The sequence below is a fragment of the Diceros bicornis genome, chromosome 25 (assembly GCF_020826845.1).
Source record: "Diceros bicornis minor isolate mBicDic1 chromosome 25, mDicBic1.mat.cur, whole genome shotgun sequence".
Taxonomy (NCBI): domain Eukaryota; kingdom Metazoa; phylum Chordata; class Mammalia; order Perissodactyla; family Rhinocerotidae; genus Diceros; species Diceros bicornis.
The window spans coordinates 43,871,341-43,893,523 of NC_080764.1; the positions used below are offsets into that span (position 1 = coordinate 43,871,341).

The 22,183-nt window shown below is 43.2% G+C and overlaps 1 protein-coding gene across 3 annotated transcripts in view; it reads right to left on the reverse strand.

Moving 5' to 3' along the window:
• Positions 1-135: 135 nt before the first annotated feature.
• Positions 136-22,183, reverse strand: part of GLIPR1 (GLI pathogenesis related 1) — a 47,610-nt gene continuing 25,562 nt past the window's right edge. For all 3 annotated transcript variants that reach the window (XM_058568765.1, XM_058568764.1, XM_058568766.1), the window contains 6 exons: positions 20,212-20,490; positions 18,159-18,404; positions 10,087-10,199; positions 4,085-4,170; positions 1,044-1,070; positions 136-945 (listed from right to left, as the gene is read on the reverse strand). In XM_058568765.1, coding sequence (XP_058424748.1) covers positions 803-945; positions 1,044-1,070; positions 4,085-4,170; positions 10,087-10,199; positions 18,159-18,404; positions 20,212-20,490 — 894 coding nt within the window. In that variant the 3' untranslated portion in view covers positions 136-802. The remainder of the gene's footprint in view (positions 946-1,043; positions 1,071-4,084; positions 4,171-10,086; positions 10,200-18,158; positions 18,405-20,211; positions 20,491-22,183) is intronic.

Genomic DNA, 22,183 nt, shown 5'->3' on the forward strand with positions numbered 1-22,183 from the left:
CCCGGGCTGCCAAAGTGGAGCTCGTGAACCCAACCACTATGCCATCGGGCTGGCCCCTAGGCTTATTCCCTTTTATAATCTCATTTTACATTTCATTCCAAGACGAAACAACCCATAAGCAAAGAAAGCAAGGCCTCTTAGATCAAATCCTTCATTTCTGTTGTATTCTGAGTCTGGGAAAGTGGTCAACCAGAAGCACATCAAATTGCAGGAGAGCAGGGAAAACCAGGTATTCAGACTTGAAGCAGCATGAACAAGCGAGGTAGAAACATTTTTACTCCTGAGGGCCGGGGGGTTATCTGGAATCACCTACATCTAGCTTGCTCATCTTACATACTGAGAAGCTGAGGCAGACAGGCTGGCTACTTATCAGCTGTGGCAGCCTGAAAACTGCTCATTCATAGAAAAGTGGAAAGTAAAGATGAGTTTATCCTATAGAGTTGGGAAGTTGAACAGTTGCTTCTTCTAAGAGTTTATTGCAACAACATTTTTTTCATGAAATGTTTTAAAATTAGAAATAAACCCAATTGTGTGGGGTTTTTTTTTTTTTTTTTTTGGTGAGGAAGATTGGCCCTGAACTAACATCCGTGTCAGTCTCCCTCTATTTTTGTATGTGGGACACTGCCACAGCATGGCTTGATGAGTGGTGTAGGTCTGCACCCAGGATCCGAACTCGCAAACCCCAGGCCACCAAAGTGGAGCACACGAACTTAACCGCTATGCCACAGGGCTGGCCCCGCCCAACTGTTATTTTTTAAGTGAGAGTTGTTTTTTTTTTCTGGATTGTATTAGTCCAACAGAACTAAATGTGAGGATATTTGTGCTTGACCCAAATGGTAATTATAACACCCAATAATAGGATTGGCGGACTAACAATGAGAAAGAGAGAGATGTATCTGTTACGTGAAGATATCGGCCAGTCTGGATACACAGTAGAGTAGTAACCTGTGAAATAAACATAAAATATCGTCTTAAATGTCTCCCAGAATGCAGTAACAATTCACATAGATCTTAATGAAACAATTTAAGATTTATATACATACGTGTGACGTTGTCTCGCTGTGGGTTAGCTATAAAATCAGAGAGAAGAAAGAAAAAACAGTAAGTACTGGTAAGTATAATAAAGCCAAGTCTTTAATTATAACCATTAACTGTGGCTTTGGCTTTATTGCAGTGATTTTAAAAGGTTAATTATTCAAGATTTTTTTTGTATTAACTGTATTAACTTGATATTTTTAAGTCAACTTTCTATATAAGCTTTATATATAAACTCTATATACCACCAGTATAAATGGAAAATCATAGTTTTACATTCCATAACTAGCAGATAATTTAAAACATTAGAATTTAAAAATAATTAAATATTAGAAATAATAGGAGCAATTTAAATATTTTTGTGGAAGTACGTTCCTCCCTGAGAATGATACTATTTATGATCAGTCAGTAATAAAGAGCTGCCTCTCTTATCTGTTCCATTAATTTAATTATCGCCATTAAATTATCATTAGGGCATTTGGCTCTCCTAAAGTCATAGTTACTCCTTTCCTTTCACTGGCCTTTACTCAGATTTTGACATGCAGAGCACTGGGAAGAAAATTCCACATCTGCCTTAGCCTTCTCCATACTTTTTTTTTATGAAAGAGGCAGACACCTTTTCCACACCAGTTCTCCACCAGCTGCTATTGGATTCCTGTGGTGGAATCATTGAGGAGCTGACCCTCTGGGGCCTTGTGAGTATCCTCGATCCTCACACCTGTGACTGGGCTTTGTCAATGGGGAACTAGCCTGAAGCTGCTGCTGCTTTAACTTTTCTTGGCAGTTACATCCATGAAATCAAGGATTTCTAGTTAACGTTTTTTTCTTACATATATATTTTTAAAATGTTAAGTATTCAGCTATTGAATATTGAAACAAACGTACATCCATGTATTAGCTAAGACCATCTCGTGTGCCATTGGTGTGCCCAGCACGTGTGCCGTTGGTGTGGCATTGGTATGCCCATACCAGTTTTGCTGGTGTGCCCAGCAAAACTGCCCTGATTTGGCCTCTGGGGAATTATTGAACTACCAGAAGTATCTGGAAGATCACTCCAATGTTTGCCATAATTTGTCAGAGATGGCCTTTGTTAAATAAAAGCTTTATTCTCTAACCCTTACCCCATGCAAGTCAGCCTACGTTTCCCTTTATCTGTCTTAAGAGCCCAGGGGCTTTTCATTGTGGGACTACGGCTTTAATTTTCTGAATTTTATCCCACAAGATTAGAGACCATCTCAAGCTAGATCTCCAAGATGGAAAGCTGAAACTCCAGCAGTTTTCTCCCTGTTGTTATCATCGTGGTAGCAGTGTTGTTACTAATTATCTGGGTTTTTAAAGGGAAGGAATGATTTTTTTAGGAAACATGCACTCAAATTAGTGCTTATTTGCCAGCTAGACTAGGCACTTTGGATACAAAGGAGAATTGGATAGGCATAATTCCTACCTGTTTGGAATTTAGAATCCAGTGGGAAAGACAGACAACTAACCAGTGGCAACAATTAAATTACTCTTTACATAATTTAAAATAATTGTCTCAGTGTTCATCACTATTTTAAAGAAGCATCGTGAAGATTGTTCATGGGCAGAAAAACATACCACCTAAAAGTTTGGGCATAAAGAAAACACCAAAACATCAAGAGTAAACTCAAGATTTGGGCTTACAGGGAGGATGAATTTGGGGTTAATAGATAATATTTATTGAATGCCATTGTATGCCAGGCCCTTGTTCTAAATATGAGTTTTTCTTTCATTGATTTGTTTCACCAAATGTGTGAAAAAGTATTGTCATCTACATTTTATTGTTGAGGAAATAGGTCCAGATACTTACCCAAGGTCACAGTGCATGGAACTGGAAATTGAACTAAGCATATTGTTTCTAAAACCTATGGTTTTACTCCTGTGTTACTGTATACTGCCTAACTTGGAAAAAAATAATACTATGCTTTGTAGTGTTGTAGCAGCATGAAAAATTCAGTTGATATGTTGAAACTCTGAGAAGAGATTCCTTGTCTTATGGCTGCATGTTACCAAGTTCTCTTAACACAGCTGATAGGAGTGAATAAAGAATGGTTGAACTCAGAGAGAAATGACTGGCTCAGAAAGCAGGTCAAAAAAGTGTTGCTGTATCTGGAGTAAAGATGAGAATTCAGTGTTTACAAATCAGGAGGAAGGGAACAAACACTTGAAAAGAATTTTATAATTTTAGACCTGACAGGGACCTTAGAAAACATGTAGGCAATGGAACACGTTTGCTAAACAGAAATTATGCAGTTAAACTTCATCCACCCTATCCCCCCTCTACTCTAAGCACCCGGCTCAGCCCTGGAGCTCTCAGGAGTTCAGCTGGTTACAGATGTGAACACAAAAGTACTTACAGGACTTGTACAACTGTAACAGCTTAATTGAGTCTTCCCTTCTTCACCCCATAAGAGAAAATGAATTAAAATACATACTGGGATGAAATGGGGACGTGTCTGGGACAGGAACCATAAACGCTTGGCCAATTATGTATTAATACTGCAAAATTACAAAGAATTTTAAGAGGACGTTCACTAAAGCATCCTTGAAAGTTATCTTCATTGGCCTTTTACGCTGTTCCTCATTAAATGCTGTCTTGCTAATAAAAAATGCCACATTGCAGCTTTATTTCATTCATTTAGTTCTATAGATGAAAATGCAAGCCTTGAGTGCCTTGGACAGGTAGTATCACAAAATTCAGACTTCTGCTTTTTTGGATATCTTTGTTATACCAATTTTTGATCTTGTTGAAATTAGCACATCTTGGATCTACAGTTTCCACCGTCATAGTCATTTTTTGTTGTACTGATTAGAGCTACATAAAAAGGATATTATTTGCTGCTTTAACTTTATCTTAAACATATATTCATTCCTCGGTAGGTAAGTAAGCCATTGGTTTAATTGCTACCTGATGCCAATTTCCCTGAAAATAGCTATTAGGATAAAACAAATGTTTGCATTCTTAACTCTGCAGAAAGTTATAATAGTTGCAAACACATCGTATTATCGGCCAATTGTTCCTTTTACTCACCGCAGAGGTTGTCCAGACAGATGTCATTCCTGGGGCAGGCGGTGCAAGTGGATCCTTTCTTATATGGCCAGGTTGGGTAATTTCCTCTATAAAGTAGAAGAAAGCTGTCCATTAGGAGATTTTTTTTCAGTTGCAATTTACTATGAATCCTTGACTAAACCCGTGGGATGGAAGGCCACAGATTCAGATGGTTGGTAGAAGTGGAGAGAGAGAAGCAGAAATGGAAGCCTGTTAGTATTTGCAGAGTTCATTCTGTGTGTCTGTGTCTATGTCTATGAAAACTATGTCTTAATGTACATCTTCTCACGTAATTCTTTTTTTTTATTTAAAGATTTTATTTTTTATATTTTCCCCCCCAAAGCCCCAGTAGATAGTTGTATGTCATAGCTGCACATCCTTTTAGTTGCTGTATGTGGGATGCGGCCTCAGCATGGCCGGAGAAGCGGTGCGTCGGTGCGCGCCCGGGATCTGAACCCGTGCCGCCAGGAGCGGAGAGCGCGCACTTAACTGCTAAGCCACGGGGCCGGCCCTTCTCACTTAATTCTTAAGACAACTCTGAGAGGAAGTTATTTTTATTTCTGTTTTGCAGATAAGGAAACTAAAGCTCTAAGACATTAAGTAACTTATCAAAAATCACAGTGTACACATGTCAGAGTCAGAACAAAACCTAGACTTGTCTGGCTCCAGGGCAGCACCCCTCTACTTACTGTCTGGCCTATGTGATTACTGTCATCCAAAAAGTCCATCTTAGAAAAGGTGTCGTGACCCACATTTGCTCTCCTCAGTCTAGCAAACTTCCATGGTTTTATTGGATAGGAGCCATTTGGCTGGGGGAAGTCCCTTTCAAAAGAAAAGAGATGGAATTTGTAAAGTGCAATTTGTTTTCACATAAAAGATGTGATATGAATAATAGATAATTACTGAGATCTCCTCATGTGCTAGGCACTGTTTTAAGCATCCTTGAATGAATTAATCTTCCCAATAACCCTATGAGGAAGATGATATTATTTATTTTTCCCCATTATATAGCTAGAGGCTGAGGCACAGAGTGTAAGCAGTTGACCAAGATCACAGACTAGAAAGTGAAATAATTCCAAACATTTTCTATCCCCATGAATATCTCCAGAATAATAATGATGAGAGGCTGTATATTTATTTCAATGACCTGCCATTGCACTGATCTTGTTTAGAACTTTGCTTTTGGAAAGTTCTTAACTTTTTTGTGTCATGGTACCCTTTGGCAGCCTGGTGGAGCTTATGGACTCTTTCAAAATAGTTTTTAAATGCATAAATTAAGGTCCTTGGATTATAAAGGAAACTGATTAAATTGAAATAGTTACCAAAATGTTAAAAAAAAATTGTGATATGGTAATATGTGCTTCTCAAGTATTAAATAAGATCTGGCAGGGAGTCTAATTACAGTAATTTCAAAGTAGTGATGAATAAAAACTGTATTTTGAGATGCCTGCAGCAACTGGAATGTGAGATGAAAATACCTGTGCTATTTCCAGAGTCACAGGGAGTGCTGACAGGACTGGAGCATCATCTTCATGCATAATGAAATGTTCTTTTCAGTATGAGGTAGTAAAATAAGATGTGACTTGTTTCTAGTCCAAGTTCATGGACTCCCCTCCCTGATACTGTAACATTTACCTCCAAAATTAAGAACTCCTTCTTTAGAGACATTATATTAACACCTCATTTCCAACCCAAAATATATGTTCTAATCTTATTTAGGTTGTTTCAGAAATTAAATTTACCCTTGTGCTTATTCGACACCATGGAAGATAGTCAAAGGAAGATAGTTGAGATTCTGACAACAATTATAGAAGATGTCCAAAATGGACATTAATCATTGGAATATCTTTCATTGTTAAAAAGCACAATACTCATTGAATGGTTAAGTTCTAGAATTTTTTTTTTTTTAAAAGAACAGACTTTTTTTTTTTTTTTTGAGGAAGCTTGGCCCTGAGCTAACATCTGTTGCCAATCTTCCTCTTTTTCTTTTTCTCCCCAAAGCCCAGTACACAGTTGTATATCCGAGTTGTAGGTCCTTCTAGTTCTTCTCTATGGGACCCTGCCTCAGCATGGCCTGATGAGTGGTGAGTAGGTCCACACTCGGGATCCAAACCAGCTAACTCCAGGCCACCGAAGCCGAGGGCATGAACTTAACCACTACGCCACTGGGCCGGCCCCTAGAATATTTTTAATAAGATCATTTATGCTACTTCATTCTTTGTTTAATTGTGCATTCCAAACTATAAAGAAGAGGGGAAAACTGCTACTTAAAAAACAAGCTAAAACAAAGCAGTTATGAATTTAGGGAAATGGCAGAATTCATCTTGGGAGGAACATGTTTACTGTAAAGGCCTGGGTTTGTCTGCATGGGAGTGATCAAGACAAAGGGGCCTGAAGTGTTCTGCCCCATAAAACAGCAGGAAGTTTTAGTGTCTCCCCTCCTAGCCTGGGAGATAAAGGGCTGGGGCCCTGGGACCATGGGGAAGAGAAAAGACAGCTCTTTAAAGAAAAAGATATGAGTAAGGGTCCCCAAGGCCATGGCTGCCAAAGTACACTGGGTCCTGTCCTATCTGCTTGTCAAGCTTGTTACCTCCTCTTCTGTGCTGTAGTCCTCTCCCACTAACCCCCTCTGGTGAAGGTCCGCTACACACCGTAGCCTTGCTCACGGGGCGCAGGGGAATGAAGAAGGGAGACTGTCTGTGCTTCGGATAATGCAGATCAGACAGCCCTGAAGCAGCTGGCAGGAGAGGGCTCAAAACTGTCCTGGGCAGGGGCCGGCCCGGTGGCGCAAGCAGTTAAGTGCTCGCGCTCCGCTGTGGTGGCCCGGTGTTCACCGGCTTGGATCCCGGGCGCGCACCGACGCACCGCTTGTCAGGCCATGCTGTGGCGGCGTCCCATATCAAGTGGAGGAAGATGGGCATGGATGTTAGCCCAGGGCCATCTTCCTCAGCAAAAAAGAGGAGGATTGGCAGATGTTAGCACAGGGCTGATCTCTTCACAAAAAAAAAAAAAACTGTCCTGAGCAGTGAAAACGAGTTGAGTGCATGACTGCAGAGCCTGAGTGACCGGTGGCTGGAGAATTAAGCACCCCCACACCCCATTCTGAGGAAATCTCGGAAATTTGGGGGAGGATACCAGACTTCTTGGAATCATATGGAAGGGGGGCCTATGATTTTTTGGACAGAGGAGGAAACAAGCTCAGAAGGCAGAAGGCGGGGAGGACATGCCTAACTGGCCTCTGCCCCCTTCATGCCTTCAGTCCACTCGGCACACTTGATGCAGAACGACCTCCAGGTTTACAGCAGTCGTGCCACTGCCTTGCTTACAGCACGTGGATGGCTTCCTCATGTGATGTGATAGTTCAGTCTGCCACGGCCCACAAGGCCCTGCCAGATCCTTTCCCCCAATTTCATCCGTTCAGTGGTCCGAACACCCTGGTCTTCTGTCCGTTCTTGAATCCTCTCCACAGCTTTGCCGCTGTTTTCCCCACCGCATCTGTTCCCAAAGGTCCTCCCTCACGCGTCTGCCTCCTCCTCACTCTTCATGCCTAGGCTTAAATACATCACAGAAAGCCCCTCCCTGATCATTTCCTCTCAGATAAGGGCCCTGCCTATCGATGGTGTCCGTTACAGTATATTTATATTTCCTTCATCACGCCTATCATAATACAGTTATTATATTTGTATTTTTATTGTCTGTCTGCTCCATAAATATAAGTTCCATAAGGGCAGGACCTGTGTCTGGCTTGTTCCCCTTTGAAGTTCAGTAAACAAATATTTGTTAAATAATTGAATGTATGATTGCATTTATTTGTATGAATAAGTGAATGTTAATATAGAAGCATTATAACTGGTTATACAGTTTTACAACTTAATATTGTTTATAACTCTGGAGGCAAGTAAAGTGTGTCTAAACCAGGAGAATTCACATTTGCACCTCATTATTACAACAATAATAATTATGAATACCTCTCAAATAATCACCATTGCCAGGCATTGAATATACTTCATGTTTTACATACCTTTCTCCTGTAATATTCATAGCTACTCCATAAGTAGTAGGTGCTATTATTATCCTGATCTTTTAGAGAGGAAACTGAGATTCAGAGAGGTTAAGTAACTTGCCCAAGGTCACACAGTAAGTGAACCAAGGTAGTAGGTCTCAAGAGCCTGTATCTTAATCATTAAGCTATATAAATATGAAAAGTTCCCACTGCTTGACTTATGGCTTTGGCTAGTGTTTCCTGGGTTTCCCTTATTTTCTGACTCTGGGATTTTAAGTCAAAGCTGTTATCTTCTGAATGACACCTGATTTTAGTCCCCTCACTCCTGCCCACACTCAGACTAGCAGACGTCTCTTTCTGAGCGCTGCTTCGGGGAAAGAGAGACAGGTTTCTTCTAACAAGTCTCCAGGAATTCTGAAGACTGGTAAAGGCAAATGAAATTCAAGGGCAACAAGTTAAAGGAAAAATTGTTACATAGGTAACAACAGGTTAAATTATAAACAACTACCACAAACCAATAAGAAAATCACTCTAGTAGAAAAATGAGTAGACCAAATGATTCACAAAAGGTGGAATGTAAACAGGCCATCAGGTGAAAAAATGTGTCATCAGTAGTAATCAGAGATGCAAAAGAAAACGTGGAATGCCATCTTCCATCGAGTTAGAAAATACTGAAAAATTATAATATTCAGTACAGTACTGATGAAGTATAAAGTGATACGGTGGAGGATAATTGGGCAATATGTATTTTAAAAAACTTAAAAATGATCACACCCTTACTTAGTAGACCATTTCTAGGAATTGTAGGGAAATAGATGTGACCAAAGACTTAAATACAGGGCTGTTCATCATATGCTCAGGAACCACCTCACTTCTTCAACAGGACGTGCAGGTGTGTGGGCCTCAGGCACAGACTCAGGGGCAGACAGCGGGTCGCCGCCCAGCCGATGGTCACCGGCGCGGCCCGTCGGGGCCTCAGTTTTCTTATCTGCAGAATGGGCAGTAACAGGACCTGTCTCCCAGACTTTCTGTGAAGGCCGGACAAGCCAGCGCACATGAAGCTCTCGGAACGCTCTGCACCCGGTAAGCATCACACAAGCACGCTTTCTCCTTGTTTTTGTAATTATTGAAATCATGTCTAAAACTGTAATGACATGTAAAATGTTCTGGGGTAATTTTAGGTAAAAAATAGAAACGTGTATTTCAGGATGACCTCGGTTTGCTGAACTTGCGTAGACGTATAAGCATACGTGTCTAAGTTTAGGGGAGTCGAGGACCACACGGGTCTTCCCTGTTTTCCAAAGGGAGACAAACTGTATCCGTTTCAAAAATGAAACTGTCAAAAGTAAATGAAATAAGTTATATAAATTGAGGAATTCAATTCAGAGTTATTTCTGTTTTGAAAATTATGTAAAAATTGCCCAGTTTTTAATAAATCAATAAATATAAAGTAAAATCAATCCTCCCATTTTGTGAAGTCATTACCATATCCAATTAATCTCTGTCCCTGAAAACATTTTAGTCTTGCTGCTCTTAAAAATGTGTGTGGGGCCGGCCCCGTGGCTTAGCGGTTAAGTGCGTGCGCTCCGCTGCTGGTGGCCGGGGTTCGGACCGGGCGCGCACCGATGCACTGCCTCTCCGGCCATGCTGAGGCCGCGTCCCACATACAGCAACTATAAGGTTGTGCTATGACATACAACTATCTACTGGGGCTTTGGGGGGAAAAAAATAAAATCTTTAAAAAAAAAGTGTGTGTATTCATGTAGTGTTTATAAAGGGTGCGCACACACACACCCACACACACACATACCAAGAAAAACGTACCAGAATGTTAACGGAGTAGATCTCTGGGCAGAGGAATTAGGGTAATATTAATTTTCTTTTTTCCACTTTCCTTATTATCCAGATTTTCTATAAGGAAGGTAAATACTTATAAAATAGATTTTTAAAAAATTTTCAGAAAGTTGATTTGGGCACTTACGCTGGTCCGTAGTTGCATATAAAATGTGCTCCGTTGGAAAGGGTTTCAAAGCCAGAAACTTTAGGACAAGATTGTACTGCACAGCCAACTTTGTAGCTATCTGCCCAAACAACCTAAAAAAAAATAAGGATTTTTAACGAGAGAGACAATAGAATGAGCAGCTGAATACAACCCGGCCCTCCGGCACAGGGTGCTGTCCGCCCCGGTACAGGGGGCACCTCCCGCCGGGCAAGGTCCAGGTGCTCAGAGCTCCGGTGAAAGCAAGCCCTGTAATCACTATTGTTGATGTGTGTGAGAGAAATATATACACACTAGCTAAGGTAAGCGTTGACAGTGCCACGAAGCAATGAAACCGAGCGGCTGCCGGCGGGGAGGGGCTGCTTTAGCCCGCGGGTCGGGAGGACGTGTCTGGAGCGGGCAGCTCTCAGCTGTGCGGGAGGCCTAGCTGATGGAGGACCAGGGCACGCGAGGCGCAAGGGCCCTGGCCGGCGTCTGCCTGCGTGGTGGAGGGGCGGGGAGAAGGCGAGCGGAGCTGGGCTCTGACGGTGAGGGAGAGGCGGAGGCGACGGCGTCCGAGGCGCAGGAGCAGGTCGTGGGGGATCTTGTGACGAGGAGCTGGAAGGGTCACGTTGGTTGTGATGCAGTAAGGGGCTGAGGAGAGCGAGGCCGGAAAGAGCGAGGGAGCGTGGGAGGCCGTCGCAGCGCACCAGCGAGAGAGGACGGCGACCTACGCGGCCGCCGGAGCAGAGCTGAGGACTGCTCAGGCTCGCGGCCCGGCTTAGAGCCACAGCTGAAGGGGGCGCCTTCGCTGTGAGCGCGGAGTAAGAGGGAAAGAGAACATGCGAGTTCCTGTTTGGGGCCTGAGCAAGACTGCCCGCGGTGAGGAAACGAGGGCAGGAGGCGGCGGCTGGGCACGGCCGAGGGGCTCTGCGCCGGCCGCCGCGCCTCTAAGACGCCTGTGGCCGCGCAAGTGCAGACGTCCGGCTGCCGGCCAGGACCGCCTGCGGCCGCAGCCCGGAGAACAGGCCCAGGCTACAGACACGGATCTGCCAGACACGCGGCTGCAGCAGGCCAGCGGGCAAAGAGAACAGAAAGAGAAAGGGAACGAGAGCATGGGCTACAGAAAAAAGAAAAACAGCAAAGCAGATTGAAAAGGAGTGGGCAGTGACATGGGAGAGCAACCAAGGACAGAGCCAGCTTCAGGCAGAGGGCCCCGTGACCAGAAGGGCTCCGTGCTTGGTTTAATTCAGTGCTGTCACACAGTTTAGCACGCTTAGTGGCACTTTCCCCCCGATTCTTGAACAACGGACTCCATGTTTTCCTTTTGCACGGGACTCCACAGACCATATAGCTTGTCTTAACCGAGAGTACTTGGTGTCATAGAAGCCTCAAGAAAAAAGTAAGGAGCTAGTATCTGGAGACGCCAGCAATTAAATGCACTCCTTTTTACAGTGATACCAAATTGCATTGTAAATTATTTTTATTCATAAACTTTTTTTAGCAATTTTGTGACAGGAATTGTGCCCAGTATGGGGGATGAGCAGGTGAATGAGCTGCAGCCAGTGGGCACCTGCACAAAATGTAGAGAAAGCAGTCGTGAAACCCTTACGGGGGTCTGACCACTGTGAAGAGGAAGTAGAGGGTGCTAAGGGGGTATCCCACACACGTGGGACCCTGCTCTGAGTGAGTGAGGCGAGCTGAGGGGGGGGGGCGGTCTGAGCGCCAGAAGAAGTCTCCAGCAGAGGGCAACACCTGTGTGAGACTCACTCAGATCTAAGAAGGCCAGGATAGCTGCAGAAGAAGATCCAGTTTACTGTAAAACTCAGTAAAAGTTGCTCCCTGGGGAGAGAGCGCAGGGCGAGACAAGGGAGGAGCTGAGGGTGGCGTGTGAGCTGCTCCACGGCTTGAAGCTGGGGTAGGAGGTGGGGCGTGGCTAGAAGCGGGAGGCTTGAAGCTGGGGTAGGAGGTGGGGCGTGGCTAGAAGCGGGAGGCCAAGTGTCGGGGAGGCTGCTGGTCTTTGCATTCTGCCCTCCTTGGTTTGGCAACTAGGGAGGATCTGGGAAGGCAGCTACTGGTCCCCCCAGAGGAGGAGCAATGCTCTGCTTTGGCAAGGGACCCCTCGCTGCTCCCTGAGGGAAGTGGGGTGCTTCCCTTCACCTCCCACACCCAGGAATCCTGTGCGGGAACTCGAGATAACCAAGTGGCTTGGGCCTCTCGCTCACAGAGAGAGCCTAGCTTTATGGCCATTAATCCTCAGGTTTGATCCCTGTACTTTAACTTTCCAATCATTTTTGTATTTATTTTTAAAATTTCTTAATTTCTATTCACTGCATCTCAAAGTGATTTCACCTGGGGTGCTTGGTTTAAAATGCAGATTTCTGGGCCCATCTCAGTCCTACTGAATGAGAGTTACTGGAATTGTCCTTGAAAGCTGTATTTTTTTATTGAGATATAATTGACATATAACATTATATTAGTTTCAGAGGTAAAACATAATTTGATATATATAATGTATATATACATTGCAAAATGATCACCACAATAAGTCTAGCTAACATCTGTCACCACACATAGTTACAAATTTTTTTTCTTGTGATGAGAAAAGACTTTTAAGATCTACTCTCAGCAATTTTCAAATATACAATACAGTATTAACTATAGTCGCCATGCTGTACATTACATCCCCAGGACTTATCGATTTTATAACTGGAATTTTGTAGCTTTTGACTCCTTGACCTATTTTGCCCACCCTCCACCCCCCACCTCTGACAGGCACCAATCTATTCTATGAGTTTGTTTTTTGTCTTTTTTTATTCCACATAGAAGTGAGATTATACAGTATTTGTCTTTCTCTGTCTGACTTATTTCACTTGGCATAATGCCCTCAAGGTCCATCCATGTTGTTGAAAAAGGTAGGATTTTTTTCTTAAAGGAAATGTGGTATGTGTATACAATGGAATGTTATTCAGCCATAACGAAAATGAAATCTGTATTTTAACAAGTTCCTCAGGTGATTCTCATGGGTACAACGGTGTCTGTCTTCCTTTTACCATCACCTTTGTACAGTCACACGCTGCATAACGATGTTTTGGTCAATGATGGACCGCATATGGGATGGTGGTCCCATAAGATTAGTACCGTGTAGCCTAGGTGTGGAGTGGGCTGTATGTGAGGTTTATGTGAGCACACTCCATGATGTTCACACAATGACGAAGTCACCTAACAAAGCATTTCTCAGAATGTGTCCCTGTCGTTAAGTGACGCATGACTCTAAATCACTGTATATTTTTATCCTTTTGTCTGTGAGCACTTTCTTCTGGTGTTGTTGTATCTCAAGTATTCTTAATCTTTGGGTTCCCCCACCTTTATGTTTTATGCTATATCTTTTATTGTACTTTCTTTTATATTTCTGGTCTTTTTTCCAAGTGCGAAAATGTTAGTTACTACATATTTTGTGTTTTAATTAGTCTTTCTTTTTTTTTTTTTTTGGTGTGTGAGGAAGATCAGCCCTGAGCTAACATCCGTGCTAATCCTCCTCTTTTTGCTGAGGAACACCGGCTCTGAGCTAACATCTATTGCCAATCTTCCTCCCTTTTTCCCCACCCAAAGCTCCAGGAGACAGTTGTATGTCATAGCTGCACATCCTTCTAGTTGCTGTATGTGGGAAGCGGCCTCAGCATGGCCGGAGAAGCGGTGCGTCGGTGCGCGCCCGGGATCCAAACCCAGGCCACCAGCAGCGGAGCCGGGCGCCAGTAGCAGAGCCGGGCGCCAGTAGCAGAGCTCAAGTACTTAACCACTAAGCCATGGGCCGGCCCTAATTAGTCTCTTTTTTAAAATCAGGTTGTAATTAACACAGTAAAATCCATCCTTTTTAGGTATACAGTTCTATGAATTTTGACAAAAGCATATAGGTGTGCAGTCATCACCATATTTAAGATCTACACATCACCCCACAGAGTCCCCTTGCGCACTTTGTGGTCAGCTCCTACCCTACCTCCAGCCCCTGGCAACCTCTAATCTTATTTTCTGTCCCTGTAGTTTTGCTTTTCCCAGAATGTTATACAAATGGAATCACTTTAAATGTAGCTTTTTCAATCTGGCTCTTTCACTTAACATAAGCATTTGCGATCCATTCATGTGCAGAATTCATTAGTAGCCACTTCTTTTTATTGCTGAGTAATATTTATTGCATGGGTGTACCACAGTTGACATCCATCCAAGCCGGTCTCTTTTTAAAAGCTTCCTGGGCATTTGGGTTCTGGGTTAAACTCGTGGGCTCTGGAGCTGTGAAGACCGAGTCCATGTTTCAGCTCGGCCACTCGCTCTGTGACCTTGGCCTCGGCTTTCTCGTCTGTTCAATGATAACAGTACCAAGTCCACAGGCTCATTCTGACATTTTAAAGGGGCTAATAAGAAAGTGCTTAGAACCTAGCAAGCACTTGGCAAATGTTCATGTGTTTTTTCCTCTTACAACTAATTTTATTCTCCTTTAAAATGTTTGAAACACTATTTTTTCATTAGGCAGATTTCTGTTGTATGTTTTCATTTCTTTTATTATGGTAAACAAAAAACATAATTTTTAAAAAAAGAGAGCCCCTCATTATTGAGAATGTAGTTGGCCCCAGGGTAGTGGTAAGCACTTTACATGCAGCATCACGTTTAACCTCACAGCACGTCAATACATAGGTATTGACCCGTTTTTATACATGAGAGTGGGAAGCTAATTCTACTTCACCACGAAGTCCTGTGAGGGCACTCCACGCCCTCAGCAAGATGCTTTCCGAGCGCTTTCCCTTCTAGCAGAACCAGGAGTGACGCTACACCTTTCTAACAAACACCCCGCGTCTGGGGACCCAGTGCGGCAGGCATGGCTCTCCCTTCCAGCTAACAAGCCCTTCCCACCATCTTCTCCTTCCAAGTCTCAGCATGAGTCCACCTGGCTCATTAAAAGGAGAATGGTAGGTAACACCGCAACACATATAACACCAGGTGGAGAAACTGTGAAACACGTCACACTTCCATTGGTTCGTGAGAGCGTAAAAATAACAAATAGATCAATACTACCATCTAGTGGGCATTTCCAGCACTACCAAACCTAAACTGCTGCCCCACCCGGATACTTGTCTAAAACTAGTCTCAAACTTTACAGAGCTGAACTGTTGGCAACAAAATATCGAATTTGAATAATATTTCATATTAACATACCAAAATTCTTCCATAATGCAGATCTAACCTCTAGTGAAGACAGAGCTAAAGTGTCTCATTAACAAGTCAAGAAATATCACACCTGTATGAAGTAATAATGGATCTGAATCTACTGTCTTTGCTCTGTACAACCACCCTTCACCGGCCAAAACCTGATAATAGCTTGCTTTTTATTATAGAAGATGAAGATAAGTGGGAGGTTATAATACCTACTTGAGGTTATTTCCTGCATGAATTTATAACAGAACTGAGTAGTCTTGAATCTCCCAGCAAGATTTCTTGCAAGGATGAAAACAGGAAGTCTTGAACCGAGCTATCAGAGTCTTCTTCCAATATAACTGGTGGAAAACCAGCTCCTGGAAGAGACCCAACCTTTGCTCAAAGCCTACTAAGTACTAGTACTTTACTAGATAATTTATACACATTATATTATTTAATCCTCACAACATACCTGATAGCCGGATCCCGACTCTCCCTCTTACTAGCTAAATGACACTGGGAAAACAACCTCTCTGAGCCTGTTTATTCCTCTATGGGTAATAGCATCTTTCTTACAGGTTTGTGGTGCGAACTGAATGAGATCTTAAATGTAGAGAGCTAAACACCACGCTCACTTAAAAAGTGGTTGCTGCTGCCGCCTCCTCCCAGAGCTGGGGGTCCCTGGGCATGCTCCCCATGAGGAGGGTCCCCCTTCTGAAGTGGGAGTGGGAGGTAAAGAGAACAGGTTAAGATCACTCAGCTTGGGCTCTGACACCTGTATGCAAGGAACTGGATTTTAGGAAATGAGTTTTCTCATGTCCAAAACATTAGCCCTCCCTTTTCCCCCTGGATGTAAGGGGGAAAGTTACAAGTAGGCTCAGTTAATTTTGGGAGGGCCATCTCTGAAATCTCAGGCCCATGTGACATTAACTCGAGTTTCCTCCGCTTGTTTTGGCTCCCTGGTCTGATGGAGATGCAGTGTCTTGCGTAGTTAAGGAGTCTGTTGTCAGCTTGATGTCTTCTGATCTCTGTGTATTTGCGTGCTGAGCTACCTGCCTTCCGAAGTACAGGCTCGTTGGTACACACCGTGCACCTTCTACACCTTGTCCATTTTGCCTGGAGTTCTTGCCCCTTTCCTTTTCACTTGACAAACTCGCACTTAGTTTTCAAGAGCCAACTCATATGTCTCCTGCTGTGTGAACACCCCCTGTCTCCATACCTCCCTTTGGCCAGATGAGTTGCTCTGTCCTCTGTGCTCACATGGCACTTACTTTCTCCGAACTGCACTAGCCATGCACTCTGATACATCCCCTTACACATATGTCTCCCCAAGAGAAGGTCAACTCTAAGGGTCAGGGGCCATTCCCAGCTGTGTCCCTCATTCCCTGCCCTACTCCCCACTTCTCCTCACTTCTGCTTCTCTTCAACTGTACTCCCAATAAAGCGTTAGCACGTGGGCTATTGTCTCAAGCTCTGTTTTTAAGGAATCTGGACTAAGACACATGACCAGTACCTTACAAAGTGCCTGGTGTAGGATAGAGCTTAAATCTGACTGAATGCGAGTCAGCACCCTCAAACTGACAATTATTTCTGGAGATTTAAACATCACAATGCATAATGGTACCAGGTCGGCATTCTGGGTTTAGCTTTCCTGCCCTCTAGGACTTGTAGGAATCCGACGGACTTTACTTTCTAGTTAACCTTATTTGTAAACATAAACCAAAATTGATGGCTTATGGGATAAGTCTAGGGGAAACCTTATTTATATTTCCAAGAAAGGGGCCAATGCTACTGCTGATTTGATAGCCATTCCTTGCTTATGATACTCCTGAGATGGAAATGTCACTGAAATCAGTCCTTTCCCTCTCATCATCATAATCTCCTACAACTGTGCCAAACTTGTTTGCCTGTAACACCACCAGTGAGAGCAGAGGCTTCATAAGACTGAACTCGGTTGAGAGTTTTTCCAACATTTTCCTCTTTAAAACCATCTAATATTCCAAGTTAACTGCCTTGTTAGAAATGTTTTTGCCCTCATACCTCATTTCACCAAATTTTTGTACATTAAAAGCAGTCAAACATAGGTTCAGTATCTTTCGTTATTGGTTTGACAAGGACTGCCAGGAAATAAAATAAGTAAACAAAATGTGGCCGGGATAGGGAGGCAGCATATCAAGAAGACTATAGAAGATGCTACTTAGGGACTTGTTTCTATCATGCTGCAAACGTGAGTTAGAGTTAGGAAGCCAAAACCAGCTTGAGTAAAAAAAAAAAAAAAATCTCAATGGGAGGCTCCCAACATTGCTATTGGGACTAATACTGTAGATTTTGGGGGCAGAATACCCACAGGATGGTTTATACAAGTTTACGTGTCGGCCTTTCCATTGGGGCTGAGACTTGTTTTGTTTGTTTTTCCTCCTCGGGTGGCACATTGTAGGTTCTCAGTCCATGTTTGAAAGAATAAGAGGATATGGAAGCGTCAATAAGAATGAGAGGCTTATTTCTCCCAGTTTTATAGTCTCTAAACAACTGCCTCAAATTTCATAGAGGACTCATACCTGAAAATCCATTCACTCGTAAGGTCCTTTGATTGCTCACAGATGGAATAAAGTCCCATGGGAAGACAGCTGTTGTCAAAATTGTTCAAGGCCTGTCCAAATTGGTGGGCCTCACATTTTTCCTTTGTCTGCATAACTAAACTCTTCAAGTGCTATCTCCTCTGGTATTGGAGTCTGTTCCACATACTTATGTTTTAAAGTAAGCCTGTAGCCCCTACTCGCTCATATTTACAGGTGCACTAGCTTACTATATATTTTCTTCACACCAGATTCCAGTTGTCTCCTCACCCTTGAAAGATGGTTTCAAGAGAATATAGGGAAGATACTTACCTGAGTGTAATGGCCACAGACCTTGCTGCATTTCCGGGTCTTGAAGTCATAGTATTCCATTTCATTGTACCAGGCCGTGATAGCTGAAGACACAGAAAACAAGGATCGAGACCCAGTCCAGATGTTTTCTCCCAGGGAAGTGAAATTTGGGTGCAGCTTGTAGGGTGGCTTCAGCTGTGAATTATGTGCAAACTGACAGTGTCTTGCCCACGCTTTTGCAATTTGGGCTAGTACTGGGTCCCAAGTCTGCAAAAACAAATATGCAACAACAGCAGGGTCAAGAATGGAACCTGTTACCCAACAATGTGACTGGAGTGAGCGAGGTGGGAACTGGAATGGGATGAGGTGTGATGACCAAGATAGAGAAGGAACCGCTGCACACAAGTCCTCCACAGAAGTATGGTCTTCAGGTATGAACTCACGCTAGCAGAAACATGATAATCTAGTTTTGTGGAACTCAGAATCTAAGTTAGGGACACAGACCAACATTTCACTGAAGGCCTATTATGTGCAAACTACTGTATGCTGTGTTTCATATATATATTTTTTTTCTCTTTTTTTGCAGGGAAAAGTTTGCCCTGAGCTAACATCTGTTGCCAATCTTGCTTTTTTTTTTTTTTTCCTCCTCAAAACCCCAGTACATAGTTGTATATTCCAGTTCTAAGTTGTTCTAGTTCTTCTATGTGAGCCGCCACCACAGCATGGCCACTGACAGACAGGGGGCGTGGTTCCATGCCCGGGGAGCGAACCTGGGCTGCCGAAGCGGTGACCCCCAAACTTGAACCACTAGGCCATCAGGGCTGGCTCTCACATATTTTATATAATTTAATAACCAATAGCCCCTATCCTAAGAAGCTCAGAAAGGTTAAACCAGCTCAAAGCCACAGAGCTGAGATTCAGCCCAAGACTGACTGAATCAAAATCCCGATATACAGATGGCCAATAGGCACATGAAAAGATGTTCAACATCGATAATCATCGGGGAAATGCAAATCAAAACAACACTAAGATATCACCTCACACCTGTTAGAACGGCTATAATCACCAAGACGAAAAACAACAAATGTTGGAGAGGTTGTGGAGAAACAGGAACCCTCATACACAGCTGGTGGGAATGCAAACTGGTGCAGCCTCTATGGAAAACGGTATGGAGATTCCTCAAAGAATTAAAAATAGAAATACCCTATGATCCAGCTATCCCACTACTGGGAATCTATCCAATGAACCTGAAATCAACAATCCAAAGAGGCTTATACACACCTATGTTCACTGCAGCATCATTCACTATAGCCAAGAAGTGGAAGCAACCCAAGTGTCCCTCAACTGATGACTGGATCAAGAAGATGTGGTATATATATACAATGGAATACTACTCAGCCATAAAAAACGACAAAATTGTCCCATTTGCAACAACATGGATGGACCTGGAGGGTATTATGTTAAGTGAAATAAGCCAGAAAGAGAAAGACAAACACTGCATGATCTCACTCATATGTGCAACATAAACCAACACATGGACAGAGAAAACTGTATTGTGGTTACCAGGGGCAATGGGGGTAGGGGGTGGGCACAAGGGGTGAAGGGAGACACGTATATGGTGATGGACAAACAAAAATGTACAACCAAAAATTTCACAATGTTATAAACTATTAAAACATCAATTTAAAAAAAAAAAATCCCGTCCTTTCCCAGACGCCACGCTGCCTTCCTGAGAAGTCAACACACTGCTGGCAACAAGAAAAGTAACTTAGAGACAAAACAAACAAAAAAAACCCTACAAAAATCAACAGGGGAGAAAAGAGAAGTAAAATCTACCTTTGAGCAGAGGAAAGGAAGTGTTCAACAGAGAACAGGCACTTGTTGGGCTCGCTCTCAACAGGAGTTGAGCCGACAGAACTAGGCTGGCTGTGGTCTGACCGCAGACTGTGAATTTACTGCACACATTAATCACAGTGAAACAATCATTCAGGATCACCGAGGATTTACTTCCAAAACCAGCACACATTAGTTGTTTTTGACTGACTTATGCCACAAAGACCGATCCTTTCCTTACCATGTATAGCATATCACTGGCTGCTGGATTCACCTCTGATCGGAACTTGTTGTGAACTCGAACACAGTCTTTGATGAAATCTTCATTTTCGATATCTGGCAAAGTATTTGCAGGATATGAATAACTGGAGACTAAAGACGCCATCCAGGCCGCCACAGCAAGTGTGACTCGCATGCTCAGTCTGTCTGGCCGGGAGCCCCGGGGGGTTGGAATCTGGAGCCACTGCAGGTCCCGAGAGTGGGCGCGTCTCTCTGTTTTACAACGCACAGCCAACTGCAGCTTTGAGAAAACGGAAAACAGAACATGAGTTCATCCCAAGTTTGAAGAAATGGGTTTCTCCATATATGGTTTGCAGCTCCTTTTGTGCTCTTAACCCTGTCTTTTCAGTGGTTCTCGGTGACACAGCACCTATTACAACATAGATTTTTATGAGGCTGCATCAGACTTTCTTTTGGGTTGGGGGCTATTTCCAAAGGAAATTCTGGGATCTCCAGAAATAACAACCTCAGTTTTTACAGAGGTTCTGGTGGTTAAATAAAAACATTTCTCTTACTTCTACAATTGTCTTGCAAAACGCTTTTTAAGAACTTTTTTTAAGAGTCTTATCAGCACACAGTGCTTGGAATATCTGGTTAACATCGGAACTTGACCTAGAATTCATTCACAATGGTGGATGTGTGTGTGTGCGTGTGTGTGTATCCATGCGAAAGAGGAGGCAGAGAGAGAGAGAGAGAACAGTGGAAAGAGCACGGGTATCGATTTCAGATTTTAGTTTGAGTTCTGTTTCTAACTAGTGGTAAGACCTTGGACAAGTTACCAAACTCTCTAATCCTCAGCTGCCTATTTACTGAATGAGGTCTTTTCTACCCCCTTTAATCAGGGGGGGTTTGGGAGATCAAATGAACTAGCTAATATATTAATTCAACACATATTAAATTCCTGCTCTGTGTATTCAGTTTAGTAATAGGAGATAAAAACATAGCACTGCCCTCAAGGAGCTTGCAGTGGTAAGAGCTGTGAGATGGTGACAAAGACAGGGAGAGGTGAACATCTGGATGGAGGAAAGCACAGGGAACTAAGGACCCACTGGAGACAGTGCTTAACCCATTCTGGGAAGGGTAGAGACGGCTTCCTACACAGGGCAGTGAGGTCCTCTTTGAGCTGGAATTGGGTAGGTGTTGATCAGTGGAAAGGGATGCAGAGATGAAGAGAACTGGGGACAGGAGCCGTGCTCTCTAGTTGTGAAGCTGGAAACACGATTTCGTGGCAAGACTAAAGAACCACTGCATGTTGTCTCTCTCTGTGGAGATGGTCTTCAAGAATTGCTTATGGCTAGTAGGAAACACGGTAGGTACCTGGTTTCATGGAATTTAGAATCCAAATGGTGCTCTCGTGCCAGTCAGGGAGAGAGGTAAGAGTCAGATCAGGGAGGACTTCTGGATTCTGCTACTGATTTGGATTTTATCAGCAAGGTGACAGGAGGGCTTTTTAGCTGTGGAGTGTGATCTGGTTTTAGAAAACACCAGTGTTTTAGAAAATCAAGAGGTACAGAGAATGGAATGGGGTGAGGGAAATATTTCTAATGGAAACTCTTAAAAAGTAAAGAAGCATTACAGAACCATATGGTGGAATTATTGTTGCCACACACACACAAAATAACATATACTCATATATAATTTCAGATTTTGTCCAGGCTGCTAATTTGTACTAGCATTCCTTTCCATTATGTGGACCTAGGATAAGCATCTCCCTGTCTGGGGCTCAGACGCAACCTTTTGATCAAGCTAGTGGCAATCAACAGTGAGATCTTCCTCCAACCTGAGGTGGTAACCAGACCTGGGGCCTGTTCCCATTTTCTTCTGGGTCTTTTTGAGCTTGTTTGTCCAGGCTTTGAACACAAGAACAAGAAAAATGAGACCTCACAAGCAAGGAAATTCAATGACATTTTGTGGTTGCTTGAGCAATCTCCATT